Raw genomic sequence first — 22,124 nt, 5'->3', positions numbered from 1 at the left:
TTCCAATACACGTATTTAGCAAGGCCTCACAACGGTGTTGAAAAATGGTTGACTTCTGCATTTGAATGAAATTATTGTAACAGAGGATGTTGCAATTTATTTTGCAAATGGTGCAAACCTTGTTGGATTCTGCTCAGTTCTCTCCAGAAAGAGAAGGGGGGGGGGGGAGGAAACTAAAAGTCGCCCTTCCACAGCTGTGCTTTTCTGTTAATTTCGCAGGCGACCATAAATGCAGCCCCAATCAGCTGCTTAGCTCGTCGCTCTTTACCCTGCCCTGCTGACGTCCTGCCGTTGCTGCAGGATCCCGGATGGGAGAGGCGTTATGGACGTGCAAGTAGCGCCGCTGAGATCTTGGGACGATTTCATACCGGGCCACGATCGCTTTGCCGTGCCGGATTTTAAAGACATTTCCAAATGGAACAACAGGGTGGTCAGCAATCTGCTGTATTACCAGACCAACTATCTAGTGGTGGCTGCCGCAGTCATCTCCATAGTGGGGTAAGCGTGTTGGTGTTCTCTTCTCTGCAAAGATGGAAGCGGATTGCAATGCTCGCTTTTGCGCCTGACGCTGGTAGCTCGAATGAATATAGCGGCCAAGTTTGGCCTTCAGAATACCGGATTCGCAGCATACGTCGTACCGTAGAAGGGTGGTGTTTCTAGCCTCTCTTCTCTTTGGGGGTGGGGAGGGGAAGGGGGAATGTAACTACCACTTGCAAATCGCTTTCATTTTAGGCTGTAATCCTGTGAGATTTCCTTCTAAGTAGACATACGTAGGATCTCACTGTTGGTCTCCGTGTTTCTCCTCTTCTGCATGTGGAACTAGGGCTTGCATTGAAGTAGTGGAGACTGCATAAAAGACGTATTGTTTCAATATCTTGTTTTAAGATGGAGGGAATATCATTGTAAAAGACGGTAGCAAATCGACGGCAAATACTCAGTGTCTGGCCTGAATGCCCTGCAAAGAATAATCCTAAAGGCGCAATCCTATGCTTAGTTGGACAGAAAAAAAAGTCCTACAACTCCCAGCATTCCCCAACCAGCCATAGTGGCTGAGGAATGCTGGGAATTGTAGGACTTTTTTTCTGTCTAAACATGCATAGGATTGCGCCCAACGTGTGTTTAATGAACTCAGTGGTGCTTACTCCCAAGTAAGTACATAGAGCTGTTGCCTTAGCCAAACAGAGCCGGTGTTTTATATGCCTGTTTGTAATTTCGGTGTGACTTGCTAAAAGTAGTTACCAGACTTCGCTGTCTTTTTCTAAGAAAGACAGTCCTGTGTACTTACTCTGTTGAATGCAGCTTTGAAAAGAGGGTTTAAAAACTTATTTTAGATTTGGAGCATGAGTTCTTTGAGATAAAGGCTCCTACAGAAAAGTCTAGGCATCTTTGGAGTTCCATGATGTGACTTGGATATAATGAATATTCTGAAAGTAATAAATAAATGGGTTTCTCAGATAGCCTTTGATTATAAAAAAATGGGTGTCGTCTTAGCAACTGTACTTGTGTGTAAGGAATATACTTCTAATATTCTGTCCAACCAAACTATTCAGTTTCCTTTGGGGTGAGATGGGATGGTCAAAAGAGGGATTAACTAATGAAATGTGAAGTACTTCTGAAGTTCTGGTCTATTAAAAAATTATTTTAAAATCCTCTTCCACAGTGGCCTCTAATGTATATTATATCCATCCACATAATAAATCTAGTGGAGAAATCCTGAGTAATATTTTCCTAGACCATATAAGTCATTTTTGGCCTTAAAAGTCTTCTATAAAACTTCCCTAGCTATGTGCTTGGAGTCAATTTGTGAGTTTTTGGAGAGGGTTGATAACTGTTAAGTTGGCCCAAAAAGCCTGTAAAGCAGAATTTGTGTCGGCCCCAAACTGAAGGAGCTTGTATTCCAACTCCAAATGCAGTTTCTTTACATGAATCATGTTTCTTTGACAGCCTCACGTGGCATTTCATCTTTAGAAATCAGCTCCTTCCTCACATATCTGGAAGACTTGAATGGAAAGTGACTTACAGAGTGTCCCTTACCGTGGCTTTACCATATGAAGCCAGTAAATGAGTCAGCCTCTCACTCATATGACAGGCTTTGAAATTATGACTTGAAAATGCTCCAAATTTGGGGTTCTAGTGACTCAGCAATTCACTTCTAATTTTAGGACACAGACGTAGCATCTGCTGCACGCTCATGAGAGCTGGAATCTTCAATTAAACTGAGCACTCCTTATGGATAAACTGCATGATTTCTGTGGCACAAATACAATATAGCTAAGAGATTGACAGCACAGTCCTAGGGGCTGTCTTCAAGAGTGATTTAGTGTGAAGTGAGAGGAGTTTGAGGTCCTTTGTGACAGATGATGACATCAGCACCAATCCGCTGCCAACTAGCTGCTTCCCTCTTGAAAAGCTGCATTTTCTGAAAATCCTTTTACTCTGACTTTTTTAGTGACAGCGACTCCCTGGCAGTTTTACCACCGTGTGCCATGTGTCGTCCCCCTGCATTAAACCCTAGGTGTGCCTCTGTGACCTGGCAGTGATGTGGTCAAGGGGATGGGATGCCCCATTCCCTCTTTCCCCAATGGATGTAGTTTTTCCCATTGAGAAAATTCTCAGGAGTGCAGCAGCAACCCCTCACATTACTAGGGACACTCATTCATCTTAGCTAGCCTGCTTTTAAACTTTAACATATCCCCTCCTTCTGTGCATGTTTACTCAGAAGTAAGAAATAAATCTTGTTCTCTTGCAGTGAAAGGGTTAAAGGCTAACTTTAGTAACTCCCCCTAAAGTGCTTCTCCACTTCTCCAATGCTCTCTTAAATTGTTATTGTGATGTTGTCCTTCTTTGATGTTCTGTAGTTTCTCTGTTATGTAAACTCCCTTCTCTGCTTTATTCTTTTGGGGGTTTGCGAGCAAGGAGAAGGGGGGAGGTTGGAAGCAATAGGCACAAAGTGCACACAAGGGGAAAAATGGGGTGGGATTAATAACTCTGCAGCAGGTTGCTAGGATGCGGTGAAAGTGGGGTGGGAGCTCTCTGGAGCCTTCAGATGCTGCACTGGAGAACTGGGGATTTTGGTTTCTTAAGGGAAATCTGTGCACACACACACACGGGGGAAATTATTTGCTCTCCATTCATAATGTAGTAGCAGGGGGGAGCCTGGAGAGGGGCAGGAAACAAGCCTCTTGGATTGGTTGAGCAGCCCCTGCCAATTTGATGATGTTCAGTTCTACTGCCCCCACCCCAACCAGAAGTATGTTCCTTTCAAGTACTGCAAACCAGATGTTAAAGGTATGCTACACTTAGCTTATTTTGCTTTGTGTATCCCTGATGGACCAAAGCCAATTCCATAAAAATCTGGGTAATATTCCAGCGCGCTTCTCATTCCATTGTCGTGAAGATCCCGCCCTAGACATATCTACTCAGAAGTGAGTCCCATTGAGTTCAGTGAGACTTACTCTTAGGTGAAATCAACCAAATCTGTACAGGACTTAGAGTATAAAGAGATCTGGTACATCTGCTATGTCTTAATTCTTCCTATTATCATTGGTGGAGTCTCATTATGACTAAATTTCCCCATGCTAGGGAAGGTCTCTTTAGATCAGAAACGCACAACCCACGGCATGAGCTGCATGCCCCCCCACCTGAGGCTTAGATAGGGCATTTAAGAGCTTATGACTAAAAGTGCATTTTAAAAATGCAGTGATGGAGAAATAGTTCAGCCTGATATTCAAAGAACCTCCTTTTTGAGAGAGGAGCTGGGAAGGTCAGAAAGGTCTGAAAAACTACACAGCAAAATATTTCAAGCTACTTTAAATGCTGAAGGTGGAAGAACAAAAAGGCAAATTGTCTTTTGGTTTGGTGTTAGGTTTAGGGTGGATTCATCAGCTTTGATAGTAACACTTGCAAGTCCTTTTACAAACTGTTGGGATAGTCATAGAATCATAGGGTTGGAAGGAGCCTACAAGACCGTCGAGTCCAACCCCCTGCTTAGTGCAGGAAGCCTGATTCCCAGGCAGTCTCCCTTCCAAGTACTAACCAGGGCTTACCCTGCTTAGCTTCTGAGTTCAGAAGAGATCGGGCACATCCAGCCCTTTGCACGTTCTTCTCATTTAATCCAAACTGAATGAAAGCGAGACAAGGCATAGAATTGTTCCTTGATGCCTCTTGCAGACAGTTGGAAACAAATGGGACATCTTCTTTAGCTTAGCATCACTAAACACTAAATGCCTCCTTAGAGGTGGGGCATTGTGCTCTTCTACAGAAAGATATAAACCCCCTTTTGATAGCTTTCCATCCACTATGAAAATAGTGCTAAGACCTCTGCTTCCTCTAGCAGTTTGACCCTTCTCCTGCTGCAGCATGAATAGCAAAACATTCCTGGAGATTGTGGTCTTAGATATCTTGCTGTTGGGGTTTTCTGGATGCTGATGACTTTTTCCTTGCAAAAATGAGCTTCAGGAAGAGGAAATGTATTAATGGTAGCATCTGCACACTGGTCAGCAAAGGTGGTAGGCCAGTGTCTGCCCAGAACTGGTGAAGTGTTGTGTCTGTTTTTCTATGTCACCATGGAATAATTTGGAGTAATAAAGAGAACCATTTATTTTGCATCACTGAACTAATATCTCTATTTCTGTGGTTACTTGCACCATGAGTACTGCTCCTTTGTGAATAATTATCTTTCTGGGTCCTTCTGACAGAACGTACAGCTAGCAGTAAATGAGGAACAGAACTATTATGGTGTGAGTAAGTCAAAGATAGCTTCCTGTCAGGCAGGCAACCTACTATCCTCTTGTTTGGCTTAGAAAATCCTCTGCTTTAACCACATCTCCAGTTGTCTCTCCAGTATTTCTGCTTGGATAATTCATTGTCTTAAATTCAATAGGTCCAAGACCAAGTTTTTCATCTTTCTTCCTAAGCCACCTTCATCTGGTATACTCTCCTTATCTATTGACCCTGTAGCCATCTCCCATTTTGTACAGGCATGCAGCCATGGCTTTAACATTTGACCCCTCTCTATTTTGTCCCCCATATTCTGTCCATTGCCATGTTGATGTTGATTCACCCTTCATAACAATGTAGGAATATAGCCCATCCCCTCTGTCCCTCAGCAAAAAACCTGGTCCACACTCCAGTCACTTTTTTTAATTAGACTATTGCTGCCTTTTCCTTTCTGGTATTTCATTATCTCACCTTGGTTCCCTCACATCTATCCAACACTCTGCCTTCAAAAACATTCACCTCCTTTGTTATCTTGTGATGCCCCTCCTTAAGTCTGTACACTGACTGCCTGTGCTGTACTAATTGAACATGCACAATCTCCTTACCCTTACCTTCAAAGCCCTCCATTGCCTGCTCCCCTTATTTCTCTGCTGTTATCATAGAATAGTCAGGTTGGAAGGGGCGTATAAGACCATCAAGTCCAACCCCCTGCTTATATCCCAATACATTCCTGCCCAGTTTCACTTCTTCTGCTCCACCACCTTCAACCATTTGTAGGTCTTCTATTCCCTTAAATGATCCTGCTCTTACGCTTGGAACTGCCTCCCAGAACACCTGTGAGGTGCTGCCTCTTACTTGGTTCAAAAACCAAGAATCCATGAAGCCTTTGTCACAATCCCCTCGTTCCTATGCCTTGTTTCAGCTAAGCCTATAACCCAAGCCGAAGCATGTGTAACTGAAACAATTGCATATTCTTTCCCTGTTTACCTCTGCCTCCGCTTCCCTCTGCTCCCTACTTTCCAGTGTCCAATTTTAGATTGTAAGCTCCTTGGGGCATCTGTGACATATATACCAGTGCTATGCATATTGATAGTGCTATATAATATGCCATTGCTATAGACTGATGGTCTTTGGTTCAGTAGCATCCCTAAGGTTTAGCAGGCTGTTGAGCTATGATCTGTGTAATTTGTGAACATATCTCTGAAATGGGATAGAAAAGCCATAGTACTGAATCATTTACAGGCTCATGTTTAACTGGTGTGATCCCATGCTAAAGAGATGACCAATGATCAAATCCCTGCTTGTCAAGACCATCCAACTTAATTCAAGTTTCCAGTAGTAATGACCTATCTTAATAGCTAATTGATGAAGTAGTGTGGAATAGAGATGACATAGAAGGTAGTAATATTCTCACAATATAATTTATGTAACATCCTTACCCAATCCCTACCTTGAAAAAACGCTGTGGTTAGTAGCTAGTGCAAACTAAATTAATATAAGACTACATTTGAAAGGATGGAGTGGTTACTCTAAATATATTAATAGTTATGAGATCTGGGTTTGGAGGATTAGGATATATTCAGGATGTATTTATAATGAAAGGGCAATGTTAATAAAGTTCTGACATGTCTAGCATGATAGTGAATATTATGCAAGTTCTGTTGTACTAACTGCAGAACTAAACAAATTTATTGATTGATGTAAATGCTAATAATAGACAGTAGGAGCAACAGAGTGGGAATCACCACAGTGCTACATATGTAAAAATACTGCACATGGTCGTAGCCTTATTCATCCATTGTGCTTAAAAGTACCACAGATCCCTGTTTTATTGATTCTACATCTGCAGCAATTCACAAGTAATAGGCATTGTAGCCTAATATTTTTAAGGCCAGCTATATCCTACTCCTTTTTATGTGAATGTGACGGCAACTTCATCTAAACGGGCAAAGGTGTCTTCATCTCTGGTAGAGATTTGGCTTCTTCACGGGGGCAGATGACTGCATAACTAATGCAGTTATAGGATTCATCAGATAATACTTCTACCTTTAATGTAAATTGTGAGGCCCCAAGTTAAAATTGCTTCCTAAAACACAGAATATTGTGTATGTAAAGTAAAATAACTGAAGGCCAGTGAACAGTAAAACTCTATAGATGTCACAACATGTTTCATTTTTGCTTCTGGAAACTTTCTGTAGCTTAAATAGCTGTGCTACTAGCAGCACATACCTTATAAATTCTGTCTTGCTTACATTGTATTCATTCTTTACAGTTCTGTTCAGTAAGTCAGTTTTGTGCTAGATCCTGACATTCATATGAACCACTACCCATAATAAAAAAAAGGTAAAGGTGTCCTCAGCCAGTCGTGTCCGACTCTAGGGTGCGGTGCTCATCCCCGTTTCTAAGCCGAAGAGCCAGCACTGTCCGAAGACGCTTCTGTGGTCATGTGGCCGGCATGACTGAACACTGAGGTGCACGGAACGCTGTTACCTTTTCCGCCGAAGCGGCACCTCTTTATCTACTTGCAATTTCTTGCTTTCGAACTGCTAGGTTGGCAGAAGCTGGGACTGAAGACGGGAGCTCACTCCGTCACGCGGCACTCGGGTCTTGAACTGCTGCCCTGCCGACCTTCCAGTCTGCAGTTCAGCGTCTTAACCACTAAGCCACCGTGGCCCCCGCTACCCATAATAGGCATGTGCAAAAAGCTGGGAGATCCCATTATCTTTAGTCTGACACAAGCAGGTGGCTGCATTAACCTTCTTCATATGGCATGTTTTCAGTCTTGTGTTCTTGCTCACGTGCTTGTTCTCTCCAGTGTCACTTCACATTTTCTTCACTAAACTTTAAGTGGCGCTCTCTACAGCCAGCCATTAGTAATGCCCTGTGCTGCTTTATATCTTCTCTGTCCCGGGCATTAGTTAACTAACTATTCTAGGAATACTCTCACTATCTGTAAAGAAACAGTTGTTCACAAACTAATTTAAACTTTTCACAACTTGACAGTAATGCTATAGAGAAAAATCATGGAAAAGTCATTTTTAATTTTTGTTTAAAATTAGTTTTATCCCACCTTTTTTCATCTTGCAAAGAACCTAATGCAGCTTATGTAGTCCTCCTTCTCCTCTCCATTTTATCCTCACTATAACCCTGCAAGGCAGATTAGGCTGAGACTCAGTGACTGGCCGAAAGTCACCCTGTGAGCTTCATAGCAGAGTGTGGACTAGAACCTGGTTTCCCAGGTCCCAGACAAACACTTTAATCCACTATACAGGCTTTCACGATCTGGAAGATCAGTTTTAACTATATTTCAGTCAAGACATTGTCATAATTCAGAAGGCAACTTGCCTTGCCTCGTGAGCCCAGAACCAGATGGCCAGTCTAACCTTAACTTTTAAAATTAAAGTACTTCTGGCATTGGCACAAGTTGGCTGGAGAATGCAAGCTTGCTACAATGTGACATATATTCGTAATCTTCCACCCAAAGTTCCTAGAAGAGCTCTGGTCAGGGAATCAAGCACGCCGTACCTGTTGCTTACCTGGTAGTGGTGGTTAGCTGAAACTTTATAACTGAATAGGTTTATTAATTTCTTTGCTTTTGTTTGATAGATAGCTTCCTTTATCCCTCTTACCAAGACTTCATCTTCCAAGACTGTATTACAAGCATTCAGCTTTTAGGAGTGTGCCTAATTCTGGTATCTGTTACGTTGCTTACTGTGCCGACTTGAATTATACAACGGCTAAACAACAAGCAGGGAGTCAACCAGTTTGGGTATGAAACTCAGATTTTCATAGTAGTCTGTGTTCCTGTTCTGCTGGAGATTGTTGGAAAGTGAATATTCCAATGGAAAATGGAAGCCAGGCTATTGGCTTGTTCATACATGGGAGCACATAGATTGTCTGTCTGTAGATCACTTCTTTCCTCTTGGTCCTACCTGCTTTCTTCCGGATGCAGCATCTTCTCAATAGGAACACCTTGTTTCTTCTGTCTCTCAGTGAGACTATAAGGCATCCAGTTAGTCTATTTATACTGGGTACTTTATACTGCTGGTCATTTCTGCAACCACTACCAATTCCTGAGTAATAAGAACTAATTGCCTTCTTCCCAAGTTTCTGTTTTTGCACGTTGTCGCAGTAACATCAACCTCAAATTACCACAGTGCTACCATTCTACTAGATGTCTGACATATGCTGCTGGTGTCTGATACGTTCAGTAAATCTTTCTAACAAGAGCTATATTTAGAGCGTAACCTATGACTAACCTTCCTTCTGATACCACCTGTGGTATCCAATGACTCTAGCTTGGAGGACTTGAGAGCACACTTCAGACATGATGGATTACTTGTCTTATCACCTTGACTGAGATAGTATCGGTATTGACCACCTGCTGTTCAAGAAGAACTTCCTAGGACATTACCTTGTATTCATATGAAATTCAAAATGTAATATGTTTGCACGGATCTTGGCCAACTTCATATTGTGGCCACCTCTTGTTCTTGACCAGCAAAGGTCAGATAACTGCTAATTGCATTGGAATAGGTTTGGTGGCTGTCCTTTGCTGCTTTATCTTTGCAGGGTTTGAGAGAGCTAGGCTGCAATCCTGTGCACAATTAACCTGAGAGTAAGTCCCATTGAACAGAGAGGCTTATTTCTGTGTAAACAAGTATAGGATTGCAGTCTTAGGGCAGATTCAGAAGTAACAACAATGCTTGCAGGATGCTTTGAAGTGACCTGTAAGCTTATAAAGGTGATATTGTGTCTGAAATGATTGTTCACATAATTTGTTTCAGGATAATTCCATAAGCAGAATACAACAGAAGTTCAGGATAAATGGAGAACGTTCTCAATCTTTTAAATCCTCAGACAATTCCGTGAAGTAGGACTTGCATGATTGCAAATGGAAACCTGGATTCTTTTACCCAGACTATGCTTCATCTGTTCAAGAGGGTTAACCACAGCAGTTGTGCAGGAAAGGAAATGTCATGGCTCCTTGCTTGACTGGATCAGGCCTCCGCGAGCTGTATATTGAAGGCAGGAACTTCCTTAGGTTTAGCCTCTCCCCTTCAGAGTTTATGAAGATGGGGAGCAGGAAGTTGGCTGGGTTAGGGTTTGAAGCCAGGAAGTAGGCAGGCATAAATGTTGTCTCTGTGGCACAATAGTTTAAGGACCAATATCTGTTTCTGACCTGTGCCTACAGATGGCCTCCCTTATTGCCTAAACTCATTGAAACTATTTTGACAGTAAAGGTTTATTTATATGATTTAGCAACTCGGCGAGCTGTACATTGACGGCAGGAACTTCCCTAGGTTTAGCCTCTTCCCTTCAGAGCTTGTGAAGAGGGGGGTGGGAAGTTGTTCCACACTCCCATGATAAACAAAATAAACTTTTATAATCTCCCATTAAATATGTTGTGTTCTAGTTAAATTCTAGTTGCCAGCTGAATGCACTGAAACGAGGAAAAAGTATTGTTAGGCTATAATTTCTGAACTACTTAAGCTGGTTCTGATCTATTATTACAGTGAAATGTACATCTCCTAAGTGCAGGTGAATGATTTCTAAATGGCTTGCCATTTACATCGTTAATGCTTGGTCAACAGTTTTTGATAGAGTAGCAACAACCTGTATTGGGCAAACTCAGTGCCAAAAATAAGTGACTTTATGCCTGCGTTAATTTGGCACTGAAGCCAGATCAACCAAAGGAAATGCTTAGTATGTTAGTGAAAAATAAATAAGGTAAATTGTTCATGCCTAAATAGTATATTGGAGCAATTTAAACTATATTACAGCAGGAGCTTTGTAAATCTGATCTCTAGGATTTCATGCACAGCATGACATATCAAGAACTACAGATATGACAGATAAAATAATGGAATATATTTCACATTGGATGCATATAACAGTGTTGCTTTAAACACATTTCCTCATGGTTGCAGACTAGAGACCTAAAAATGTTTTTCTAGATAAAGATGCTAGTAGGTTGAGAAACACTTTCAGTTATCAGTTTTTCTCATCATGTCTGCTTTTTGGACCTGTTAACCTCTCACTTATAAGAGCTGATACTCACAGCCACTAACAACAAATTCCATAGTCCATTAACAAAAAAATCTAATTGATGTTTGTTTTGCTCAAATGACATAATTGAGTTCTGTGATCAGAATTAAGTAACACAGATATCACAAATTCAAAATAATAGGTTTAAAGCACTTTCCATCAATGAATTTTAACAGCCTATCTGTGTAATTTTATCTTTACCTTGGTTTTCAAAGTTTTTGTTTCATTCAGCTTGCTTAGAAAAATAGATGTTCATATGATTATTGGTTTATTGTAAAGAGACCTGTAGCAAATTATAGAATATAACTTGCCGTGAGTGCTTTTTGCCAAATCTAGCAGAGGTGCTAGGTAACTACCAGAAGTTGTAAAGTAGCTCATTGGTGTTTCTTTAACGCTTCCCCCAAATAATCCTGTGTCCTTTCGGCTTTGGCCCAGCCGCTTCACTCTTTCTGGCGCTACTTGGAAATACCCTCTGCTCTTCCCCAGTAGTATATTGGACACCTTCTGACCTGAGGGGCTCATCTTCCGACGTCATATCTTTTAGCCTTGTGATATGTTCCATGGGGTTTTCTTGGCAAGAATACTGGAGTCGGTTGCCATTTCCTTCTCCAGTGGACCACATTTTGTCAGAACTCTCTGCCATGACCTGTCCGTCTTTGGGTGGCCCTGCACGGCATAGCTTATGGCTTCACTGAGTTACGCAAGCCCCTTCGCCACAACAAGGCAGTGATCCATGAAGGGGGTGAAGTTGATTACTCTGAGAGATTATGACTTCTGCTTGCCTGTATGGCTAAGCAGGGACTTGAATCACTATCCACCACCATTCTAGTTCCCATTTAAAGTGGGAGCCAGATCCACAGTCCAGGCTATGATAAGTAGTAGGGGGGGAGAGGTGTTAAACTAAATTCCTTGGTATGCTTTCAGTTAGAAGGTGGAATATTTGTACTGGTCAAACTTGTGACCCACCAAGCTGAACACACCCATGTATTGAAGCCTGCCAGACATTTGCCAGATATGCACTACACCCCTGGCTTTTCCAGAGACACCAAGAACAGGTTTTCCAGAGACACCAAGAACAGAACCTGGCTTTTCCAGAGACACCAAGAACATGGCAGCCCCCTGGTGTGGGCTGCCATGTGGCTTGTGGGCTGTCTTAAGTTCAGTTAATCGCAGGCTGTAAGCCTTGCCCTAGCTGTTGGACCTAATGTAGTTCTAACTGCACTGTAGGAATAAATTCTGTTATCAAATGCAGTGTGCCAGACCACTTCTTTAAAATGAGGATTCCTCTCTGAACACTAATGAAAAACCCTATTCCTGTGATGTACACATTGGACTGATCTTTCTTCCTGGAGTTACTGATCACTTTTTCCAGGCAGAATATTCAGAAAGTTTTGATCTAAATATAGCCTGTGGCTGACCAGAAGTGACTCAGATGCTGCAAACAGCAAGTCGATCTCGCTTGTTTTTAGTATACCACACTAGAGTTGCTTTGAGGAACAGGAGCAGGTGGGCAACTAACCTGAAACTGTTGTGAAAGGAAGATGGGTCTCTTGCTCTTTAAATCCAGTTGTATCATTGTCATATAAACTGACAATGAGGCTAAAACTTGCAAGAGTTCATTGTAGGTTGACAGCAGTACATGAAAAGTGTGTATGCTACAGAACATGACAACACTACGGAACACAGTTTTGGGGGAGCAATCCAGGAAGGGTTCATTCATGCACTAGGTGCTTAAAGTAGGGGTGCATTCTTCCCCCATCTCAGGTGACAGCCCAGGTTCAAGTAAATTCACAGCAGAGTGGTATACAGATGAGACACTGCACTGTGTGCCTTAGTAGCGCCGTGTGATGTGTTTTATGCTTGTGACAAGCATATGAGAGCAAGAAGTGTCCCACCAAGGGAACTTTCTCTGCAAACCAGGCCGTGTTTCCACAACAACGGAAGGGTGAAGCAAATGGAGGAATACCAGATTTTTTATGGAATCAGCATGGCTCCCTCCGCACAGGGCTCCACTAACAAGTTTCCCGCACCATTATAAGTTGCTGATGGAAACATACTTTCGGGTGGGGTGGGGGGATTGGAAGTAAATGTCGTTAGACTGGCAGGGGCTGTTCAACCAATTAGAGAGGCTCCCCCCCTTTCTCCTGCCCCCTGAAGCGATTGAAACTGGCATTAATTATGGTCTATAGGGATTCTGTCCCCTTGGTCAGCTGCCCTATCCAACCCTCAGCTGGTTTTGAGTGTCTGTACCTGGTGTTGGGTACCTGAGACAGAATAGGGATTCTGTTGGTGTACTACTCACCCCACTGCCCAACAGTCTCCCTGCCTGAGCTTACCGGGGTTGGTCTGAAGCATGATATTGAGGAACCCAAAGCATATGGTCTTCGGGGACTTTAATATTCATGCTGAGGCTACTTTGTCTGGAGCGGCTCAGGATTTCATGGCCGACATGACAACCATGGGCCTGTCTCAAATAATAACTTGCCCAACACATGTGGCATGACACACTTTGGACCTGGTTTTCTGTGCTGGATTGGAAGAAAATGATCTGCAGGTGGGGGAGCCAGTGGTGACTCCTTTGGCATGGACAGATCATTATCTGATCAGTTTTGACCTTCAGGCTACCTGTAACCTCTGCAGTGGTGGGGGACCAAATTTGATGGTCCGCCCCCAGAGACTGATGAATCCGGATGGATTTTTGAGGTCTCTTGGGGATTTTTCTGCAGGCTTAGCCGGCGGTCCTGCCGAGTTCCTGGTCACTGCTTGGAATGAAGAGATGACCCGAGCTATTGATACGATCACTCCCAAACATCCTTGACCTAGTCATAGAACTGTGTCAGCTCCTTGGTATTCTGAGGAGCTGAGGGCAATGAAACGACTGTGTTGACGATTAAAGCGCAAATGGCAGAAGACTCGGAATGAATATGATCGAACACAGGTAAGAATCCATTTGCGATCTTACTCTGTGGCGGTGATGGTGGTGAAAAAATCCTACTTCTCCGCTACCATTGCATCTGCTCAGTGTCATCCAGTGGAGCTCTTTCTTGTGGTTAAAGGCCTCTTTGGTGTAGGCCTTGGAACACAAGAACTCAAACCCTCAAAGGCCTGCTGTGAACAATTTGCCAGACACTTTGCAGATAAAATCGCTCGCATTTGTGCTGACTTGGATGACATTGTTTTGACAGAGTTTGATATGGATGGGGCTGGTGCACCATCTAGTCATGTTGCCTTTCGGCTTGTGCAACCTGAGGATGTGGACAAACTGCTTGGAAGACTGAGGCCTACTACTTGCCTTTTAGATCCTTGCCTATCCTGTCTGGTGAAATCTGCCAGAGCTGGGCTGGATATCTGGACCTTGGAGGTGGTAAATGCCTCCTTGAGGGACGGCAAGGTCCCCACAGCTTTGAAAGAAGCTGTGGTGAGACCCTTGCTGAAGAAACCAAATTTAGATCCCATGGTTCCAGATAATTACTGCCCTGTGTCAAATTTGCCATTTGACAAAGTCAAATTGGCAAGGTGCTAGAGCCTGTGGTGGCCTCACAACTCCAAGCCATTTTGGATGAAACTGATGCTTTAGATCCATCCCAGTCAGGTTTCAGGCCTGGTTATGGGACGGAAACAGCCTTGGTTGCCCTGGTTGATGACTTATGCTGGGGAATGGATGGGGGGAGTGCTACCCTGTTGGTTGTTCTGGACATCTCAGCGGCTTTCGGTACCATCGACCATGGCATCCTTCTGGATCATTTATCTGCATTGAGCTTGGGAGGCACAGATTTAAAGTGGTTCCAGTCCTTTCTGGAGGAGCAGTCTCAGAAGGTGGTGCTGGGGTACTTTGGTTCCACCCCATAGCCATTAGCTTGTGGGGTGCCGCAAGGTTCTATCTTGTCCCCTATGCTTTTTAACATCTACATGAAATCACTTGGGGAAGTCATCAGGAGGTTTGGGCTGTAATGTCATCAGTATGCAGATGATAACCAGCTCTACCTCTCATTTCCATCTGCACATCCTAGGGAGGCTGTGGAACTCTTGAACCAGTGTCTGGAGGCTGTTTTGGGATGGATGAGGGTGAGCAAGCTGAAACTTAATCCAGACAGGACGGAGGTACTGCGGTTCCTGACGCCATCCCTGCAATTCTGTGCTACCTGCCTGTACTCTTCCTTTGTTACTTGGCCTTCTTTCCACTTCCTATATGTGTCCTTTTTTGTTTTCAGGTCATCTCTAAGCTTTTTGTAAAGCCACATTGGCTTCTTCTGTTGTCTTCCATCTTTTTTTCTTGTTGGAATTGTTTGTAACTGTGCCTTGAGAATTTCCTTTTTTAAAAGCTCCCACCCATCTTGGACTCCTTTTCTTGTTAGAGTCGCTTGCCATGGGACCTTACTGATCATTGTTCTGAGTTTATTAAAATCTGCTTTCCTAAAATCCAGGGTACGCGTTTGACTACACTCGGCTTTTGCTTCCCTTAGAACCAAGAACTGAAGTACAACTCGCTTTCCCCCAGAGTTCCTGTAACTGCTACTTTATCCACTAAGTCATCCCTGTTGGTTAGGATCAAGTCAAGAACAGCTGATCCTCTAGTTCCTTCCTCTACTTTCTGTAGGAGGAAGTTATCCACCACACAAGTCAGGAATTTCCTGGAGGGGCCATGTTTTGCAGAATTTGTCTCCCAGCAAACATCAGGGAAATTGAAGTTCCCCCATTACTACTACATCTTGATTCCTTAAAACATTGGCTATTTGCTTTTCAAAAGTTTCATCCTCGTCTTCTCCTTGATTGGGTGGTCGGTAGTAGAGTCTGACCACCAGGTTCCTTTTATTCTTTGCTCCATTTATTTTGATCCAGATGCTCTCGATGGGGCTACCAAGCTCCTCCTCCTGTATTTCTGTACAGAGATATGTATTTTTCACATACAGTGCAACCCCACCTCCCTTTCTGTTCCTCCTGTTCTTTTTGAACATGTTATATCCTTCAATTGCTGTATTCCAGTCATGAGTCATCCCACCAAGTCTCAGTTATACCTATCATGTCATAATTTCCCTCTGGTATTAAGAGTTCAAGTTCGTTCTGTTTGTTTCCCATACTCTGGGCATTAGTATATAGACATCGAAGACCATGTGCTTCATGGTCGGGCTTTCTTCCTACGTGTGTCTGAAGACTATTATTGGGTGCTATTAGAGCTGTTCTCTCCGTTGCAGTGCATGAACCTATGTCCATTGTTACCCCCAACTTTACATCTCCCTTCCCCGTAGGATTCAGTTTAAAGCCCTCCTGATGAAGTTCTTCATGCTGTGGCCAAACACATTCTTCCCATCCTTTGTGTGGTGCAACCCGTCCCTTGCCAACAGCCCATCTTCCAGGAAGTATAGCCCGTGGTCCCAGAATCCAAATCTCTCTTGTCGGCACCACCTTCATAGCCAGTCATTCACCCGGAGTATTTTTCGTTCCCTTTCTATCCCTCTTCTAACTACTGGAAGGATGGATGAGAAAACTATCTGGGCCCCAAAGTTCTTGAGTTTCCTTCCCAGAGCTTCAAAGTCTGACGTGATTTCTTCGTAGCTCCGCTTGGCGGTATCATTTGTTCCCACATGGATGAGAAGAAAGAGATACCTTTCAGTGGGCTTTATGAGTGCAGGCAACCTTTCAGTCACGTATCTAATCCGTCCTCCCAGGAGACAACATACCTGGCGAGTCCGTGGGTCTTCGCAACATACTTGGGTCTCAATCCCACGCAGCGAGGAGTCTCCCACTACTACCACTCTTCTCTTCTTCTTGTTGTAGGCCTGAGTTTCGTCGCTTCTGACTGACCTTCAGCCCCTTGCTTACTCTCATGTAGGTTCCCCTGTGATTCTTCCTCTGCAGGCTGTCCTCCAGTCTCATCTGCAAGTACCTGGAATCAGTTCCACAGCTCCACTGCTTCCACTGATGCAGAGTGGTGTTTAGTTCTTCTCCTAACTGTCACCCTTTTCCAAGGAGTATCCTCTACTCCATTTTTCTTCACCTCAGCATTTCCCACTTCTGCCTCAGCTTGCTGTTGCTCTTCAAGCTTCTGGTCTTCCCTTTGCTGCTGTAGTTCCCCCATTCTGTCCAAGAACTCTTCGTGTTCTCTTATTCCCCGGGGGGTCGACAGTCGCCACTCCAGTCCACTTACTTTTTCTTCCAGCAGCATGATCAACTTGCAGTTGTTGCAGGTATAGCCCATGTTGTTCTCAGGCAAGAAAACAAACATGGAACACACCTTGCAGGTCACCACCACTGGAGAGTCTTGTCCTTCCGTAGCCTCTTTTCCCTTTTTGTGTCTAGCTTTGTGATTGTTCTAGACTGGCCTGTGCCTGCTCCTCTACTCAGTAGAGGTTAAAAGCAGAGTCCCACTGGTGTGGAAGCGTGTGTTACAAGACAAAGAAATGAAAAAAAAGTTAGTTAAAAAAGAAAAAAAATGTTAGGGGCCTCCCCCTTGACCTCCCCTGGCCAACTCCTATTTGCTCCCCCTGTCCACTCGCTCTGGTCGCTTGTTCTCTGGGAGCTTGCTTGCTTCTGTAGTCCCTGGACCAGCTGGAGCAGCCTGCTCTGCTCTGCTCTTCTCTGCTCAGCTGGGAGGCGGGAAACAGACTGAAGCTTCCTGCCCACTCAGCTGCTGGGAGTACTCAGGCCACCCCCCCCCCCAATTCAGTTGGAGCTCTCAGAAGCACCTGGTAAGCTCACAGCCATTCAGAAGGACCCGTTGATACAGTTGGTGGCTGGTGAATGGAGAGTGCTTACTTCTGGTTCATGATGTAGCACTAAAGCGCTGTTTCGGTTTAATCCTTTACTTAAAACAAACAAACAAACTCTGGTGACCAGCGGGGATATCGTGGAAACATCAGGGAAATGCAGGCAGGGAAAACACTGGGGAAACACCCCTTGACCGGGGTCATGGTGAATGGCACGCCCCCGGGCAGGGCTAGCATACCCGAGGTCCATGCAAGGGTTGGGGCACATAGCAAATATACCGGGGAGAACCCAACTTAAGGAAAAGAATCAGACTTTAAACAGTCTCAGGAAATCCAGCTTTTCCGCGATAAGCTCCAGAGTGGCGGCTGGATGGCTACGACATCATGTATCCCTAACAACCTCAACTCACAGCCAGCTCTGAGTAAATTGCTGGAGGAAACAATCCCCCTAGTGGCTCTGAACCGGTGTGTTAAATTCTGAGGTTATATAGATCTTAAATAAGCAGTTTCTTCAGTGCTAGACCTACCTGCATGGTTGGTGGTGGGGGGGTGCTGTTAAGTTCTTCAGTTGTTACAACTTTATTGAGCTAGTTATTCCCCTTGTTTCCCCCCGCCCCATCTTTTTTACATTACTCTCTGGCTTTTATTTTGTTGCTTTCTGCCCCTGTTCAGCCCAGCCGCAGAGAATAAAGCCTTTAGGATTTAGCTGTTTTCATAGCTCCATCCTCAGACAACTGGGTGTAGTCTGATGGCACATGATGTAGCATCTACCTGAAGACTGGAGCTGCTTAGGAATGCCTGAATGGAACCCTGTCTGAGGATCCTATGTATACCATATTTTGCTCTTTGGAGAAAAGGCAGCGTATAAATGTAATAGATCAATAAAATGTATAACTAATAACTTAAGATCAACAGGTTTTTTGCCTCTTCCAAAGTTAATATTATGGGAGTTTCACTATGTTTTTAACATCTGTCTTAATTGACCAAAGATTTATTAGCGGTGGGGTCATCTTCAAGTATTTTTACAACTAATAATTTAGCTGCTGCTAATAAATAACCCTTAATTTCCTTTTGGGTGATGCCAGATAGGTAAGGTCACTTTTGGATCTAGGGGAAGATACTTTCAAAATGTCTTTATGTTGGAAGAATATTTGAATGAATGATATTTGGCAAAGACTGGTAAGCAGACTTCGAGGGGTATAGGTACAGAGGACTGGCCATGTGATGAACAACACAGAGTTCAGGGGACTGATTCAGTAAATTTTTGAGCCATCCGCTAATTACACATAACAGCTTACAAAAGTCAATTTGAAACTTTTACTCAAAGAATAAAGCTTTTAAAAAGAAACTAGGCTGCTGAGTAAATCAGTGTATTGAACTGGAAGTTCAGCTGTTTTACCACGTTAATTGCCTTTCATATCTTGTGTCTTCACAGGCTTCTGAATCCACTGAGCATGCTCCTTGGTGCTTCTGTGGTGATCCTGGTATTCACAGCATTTGTCTGGGTATCCCACAACAAAGACTTCATTCGCAAGTTTAAGAAGCACTATCCTGCTGCATTTGTTGTAGCTATCATGCTGTTGAGCTATTTCCTGATATCCTTTTTCGGTGGTGTCATGGTGTTCATGTTTGGGATCACATTTCCTCTGTTCTGTGAGTTAGCTTTATTCTTGTTTGCCAAAAAGCTAAGAGTAAAATGAAAGCATGTTCACTTTGAAGTGGCTTTCTTAACACTCAGTGTTATGCTTGGTAGAAAAGTTTCCCGTTAGCTACAACCATACTGAGAAATCTATAGATGCACTTACACATGTAACTGTGGCTGCAGGGCTTTCATATTTGGCAAGGACGGAGCCTGCCAGACATTTCCTATAGTCAACTGTCGCAGCTAGTAGTAGCTATAATGTTTGGTTGAATACATGACCCCACCCCCCATGCCACTCCACTGAACCAGAATTGCATTATTTGGACCGATCTTGAGGCTAGGCTACAGACTGCAGGAAGTAGATGGAGATGTCCACATGTACAGCATGGCTTCCAGAGGTCAGTGCCCAGAAAATGCTAAACGTCATGCTGTATGAGAAAGTCCTGCTTTTTAAGTGGTTTTTGTCTTCTTCGGTATGCAGAATAATGTTACCCAAAAAATTGTGGCTAGTAGGAATTATCTTATACCTCTCTGGCTATGAGGTGATTAATTCATCCAAGTTGCCATCGTACTATGATCAGGAGTCTCCCAGAGGCATATCGCTGGCCATTATTACTAGACAAGATGTGAACCTAGTTGAGCTACTGACCTTCAGCCAAAATGTTCCCCTGGATTAATTGTGATGATAAGATTACCGCCTCAATTGGATATGAATTGGACTATAGCTGTGACTTAACATGGCTTTCTTTTCCCCAGTGATGTTTGTTCATGCTTCCTTGAGGCTTCGGAACATAAAGAACAAACTGGAGAACAAGATGGAAGGCATAGGCTTAAAGAAGACTCCTATGGGCATCATCCTGGACCTCCTTGAACAACAAGAAGAAGGCATCACCAAACTGTCTGAGTACCTGGCTAAAGCAACAGAATAAATATGCATGATGCCCATTGTTTTTAGTTTGAAGCATTAGTTGCTCTTGTCCAGCATCACTTTTCAGTCTGTGAGTATAATGATCCACAGACTGCAAAGATGAAGTATGGCAAAATATCACAAGCTCTTCAAGACATCTCTGACCAGGGTGGAGAGGTGATAGTAACTGTTCTATAACATGCTGAGATGTCTGACACACAAATGCATTTGATAGTTCATAGCATTCGCTTGTTTTCAGGGGCAAAAGATAGAAGGAATGCCTTCTCGCAAACTATTTGTCTATATGTTAGTGTTTTTCAAATATGTACTTTGCTTACATTTAGTGCAGTGCCACAGTCTCTTTTACCTCCTATCTAACCAAGGTAATACTACACAAAACCAAAACTAATGTTAACTAGGGCTAAAGAACGTCCATTTTGCAGCAATTTGGAATGTATCTTAATGTACCTCTTGACTAGTCTATGTTTTCAAATGGAAAAGTAGAGAATTCCAGTTTAGTCACATGACATGTAAATTTTGTGACAAACCTGGATCTTCTTCCTGTTTACAAACTGGAACCTTTTCCTGCACTAGAATTGCAAGTCTGCATAGATAACATCTAGCAAACAAACATTCCTTCAGTACACCTATGCAGAATTACAGTATTCAGGGCAGATTGCATAACAAGATGAACATGATTTTCTGTGCATGCCACATTCAACTGTCACATATACTTTAATATATATATAGTATTATCTGCTATTAAATAGAATTATGGGTCTTAAAGAGTGTTTAGCCAACATGGATATATATATATATATATATATACATACATATATATATATATATATATATATATATTTTAAATAACAAATAACTGGAAAACTGATTCTCATTTTTTGCTGATATCTCATATTGGCATGTGCAGTGGAGGCTATCCGGGCTTCGTTTTCCTCTGGCAAAGGGATGAAACTGTTCCAGGTAATTTCTTACAACATACTTCAACCACCTTGAATCTTTGCCTGAATGCTTGTTGAACATGACTTCAGTGTGAGTCAAACCTTACGCAAGAAAAATATTCTAGTCAATGTTGCATATCACACACTCCTATTTTTCCTTTTCTTTGATGTATTTATAAGCAAAGATTTAGACTTTTATTTATGCAGCAAACATCCACAGAAGGAAAACTCGTGTAATTTTTTTAGAACTGATGTTAGCATTGTAGCCGCCTCCTCCAGCTCTTCCCTTTCGCTTTGAAAGTTGTAACACCTCATTCCATATTTAAATTGTAAAATGACCAGTATTTTGTTGGGAATATGTTTCTACCTATGCATTCCAGGATTAAAGACAAATAACCTGGTCTTGATTTGTGTGTTGTCTTATTTTAATTACGTTTAAATAATTCTTCCGAAGTTTGATTTAGTCTATGGCTTCAGCATTTAGAATGTTTATTCTTTTGCCATTTTGATTTGTTTAAAGTTTAAATAGTATAAGAGATTCCATTATTTTTTAATGATGCTTTTGCAATGCCAATTATTTTAAATGACTAGTGATCATATCATATCTTCCTCATACACAACATGGAAGAGACTTCTTTTTTACATATATTGTAATGCTGTATTGTGCTCGTCAACTTCTACCATATGGACAGCTTTAAGAAAAAATCAAAGCAGCTGGGCCAATTAAGTGTTTGGCCAGGCCTGCATTTAGAAACTGCTAAATAATTGGGCAAGGATGGATTAGCACCTTTGTCTCTAGCGACTGGGGCCGCGGTGGCTTAGTGGTTAAGACGCTGAACTGCAGACTGGAAGGTTGGCAGGTCAGCAGTTCAAGACCCGAGTGCTGCGTGACGGAGTGAGCTCCCGTCTTCAGTTCCAGCTTCTGCCAACCTAGCAGTTCGAAAGCAAGAAATTGCAAGTAGATAAATAGGTACCGCCTCGGCGGGAAAGGTAACAGCGTTCCGTGCACTTCGGTATTCAGTCACGCCGGCCACATGACCACGGAAGCGTCTTCGGACAGCGCTGGCTCTTCGGCTTAGAAACGGGGATGAGCACCGCACCCTAGAGTTGGTCGCGACTGGTTGGGGACACCTTTACCTTTACCT

General features: G+C 43.0%; 1 protein-coding gene across 1 annotated transcript; it reads left to right on the top strand.

Moving 5' to 3' along the window:
* The first annotated feature begins 276 nt into the window (after positions 1-276).
* ARL6IP5 (ARF like GTPase 6 interacting protein 5) lies at positions 277-21,377 on the top strand. The gene is made up of 3 exons (XM_084840427.1): positions 277-498; positions 18,907-19,124; positions 19,870-21,377. Exons 1-3 carry the CDS (start codon positions 323-325, stop codon positions 20,040-20,042), a joined length of 567 nt encoding a protein of 188 aa, XP_084696553.1. The 5' UTR covers positions 277-322; the 3' UTR covers positions 20,043-21,377.
* Positions 21,378-22,124: the final 747 nt, after the last annotated feature.

The sequence above is a fragment of the Heloderma suspectum genome, chromosome 2 (assembly GCF_057233095.1).
Source record: "Heloderma suspectum isolate Gila_16-S chromosome 2, 16-S_ref, whole genome shotgun sequence".
Classification (NCBI taxonomy): domain Eukaryota; kingdom Metazoa; phylum Chordata; class Lepidosauria; order Squamata; family Helodermatidae; genus Heloderma; species Heloderma suspectum.
The sequence above is the reverse complement of the archived record's forward strand: the minus strand, read 5'-3'. Positions and strand labels throughout refer to the sequence as shown.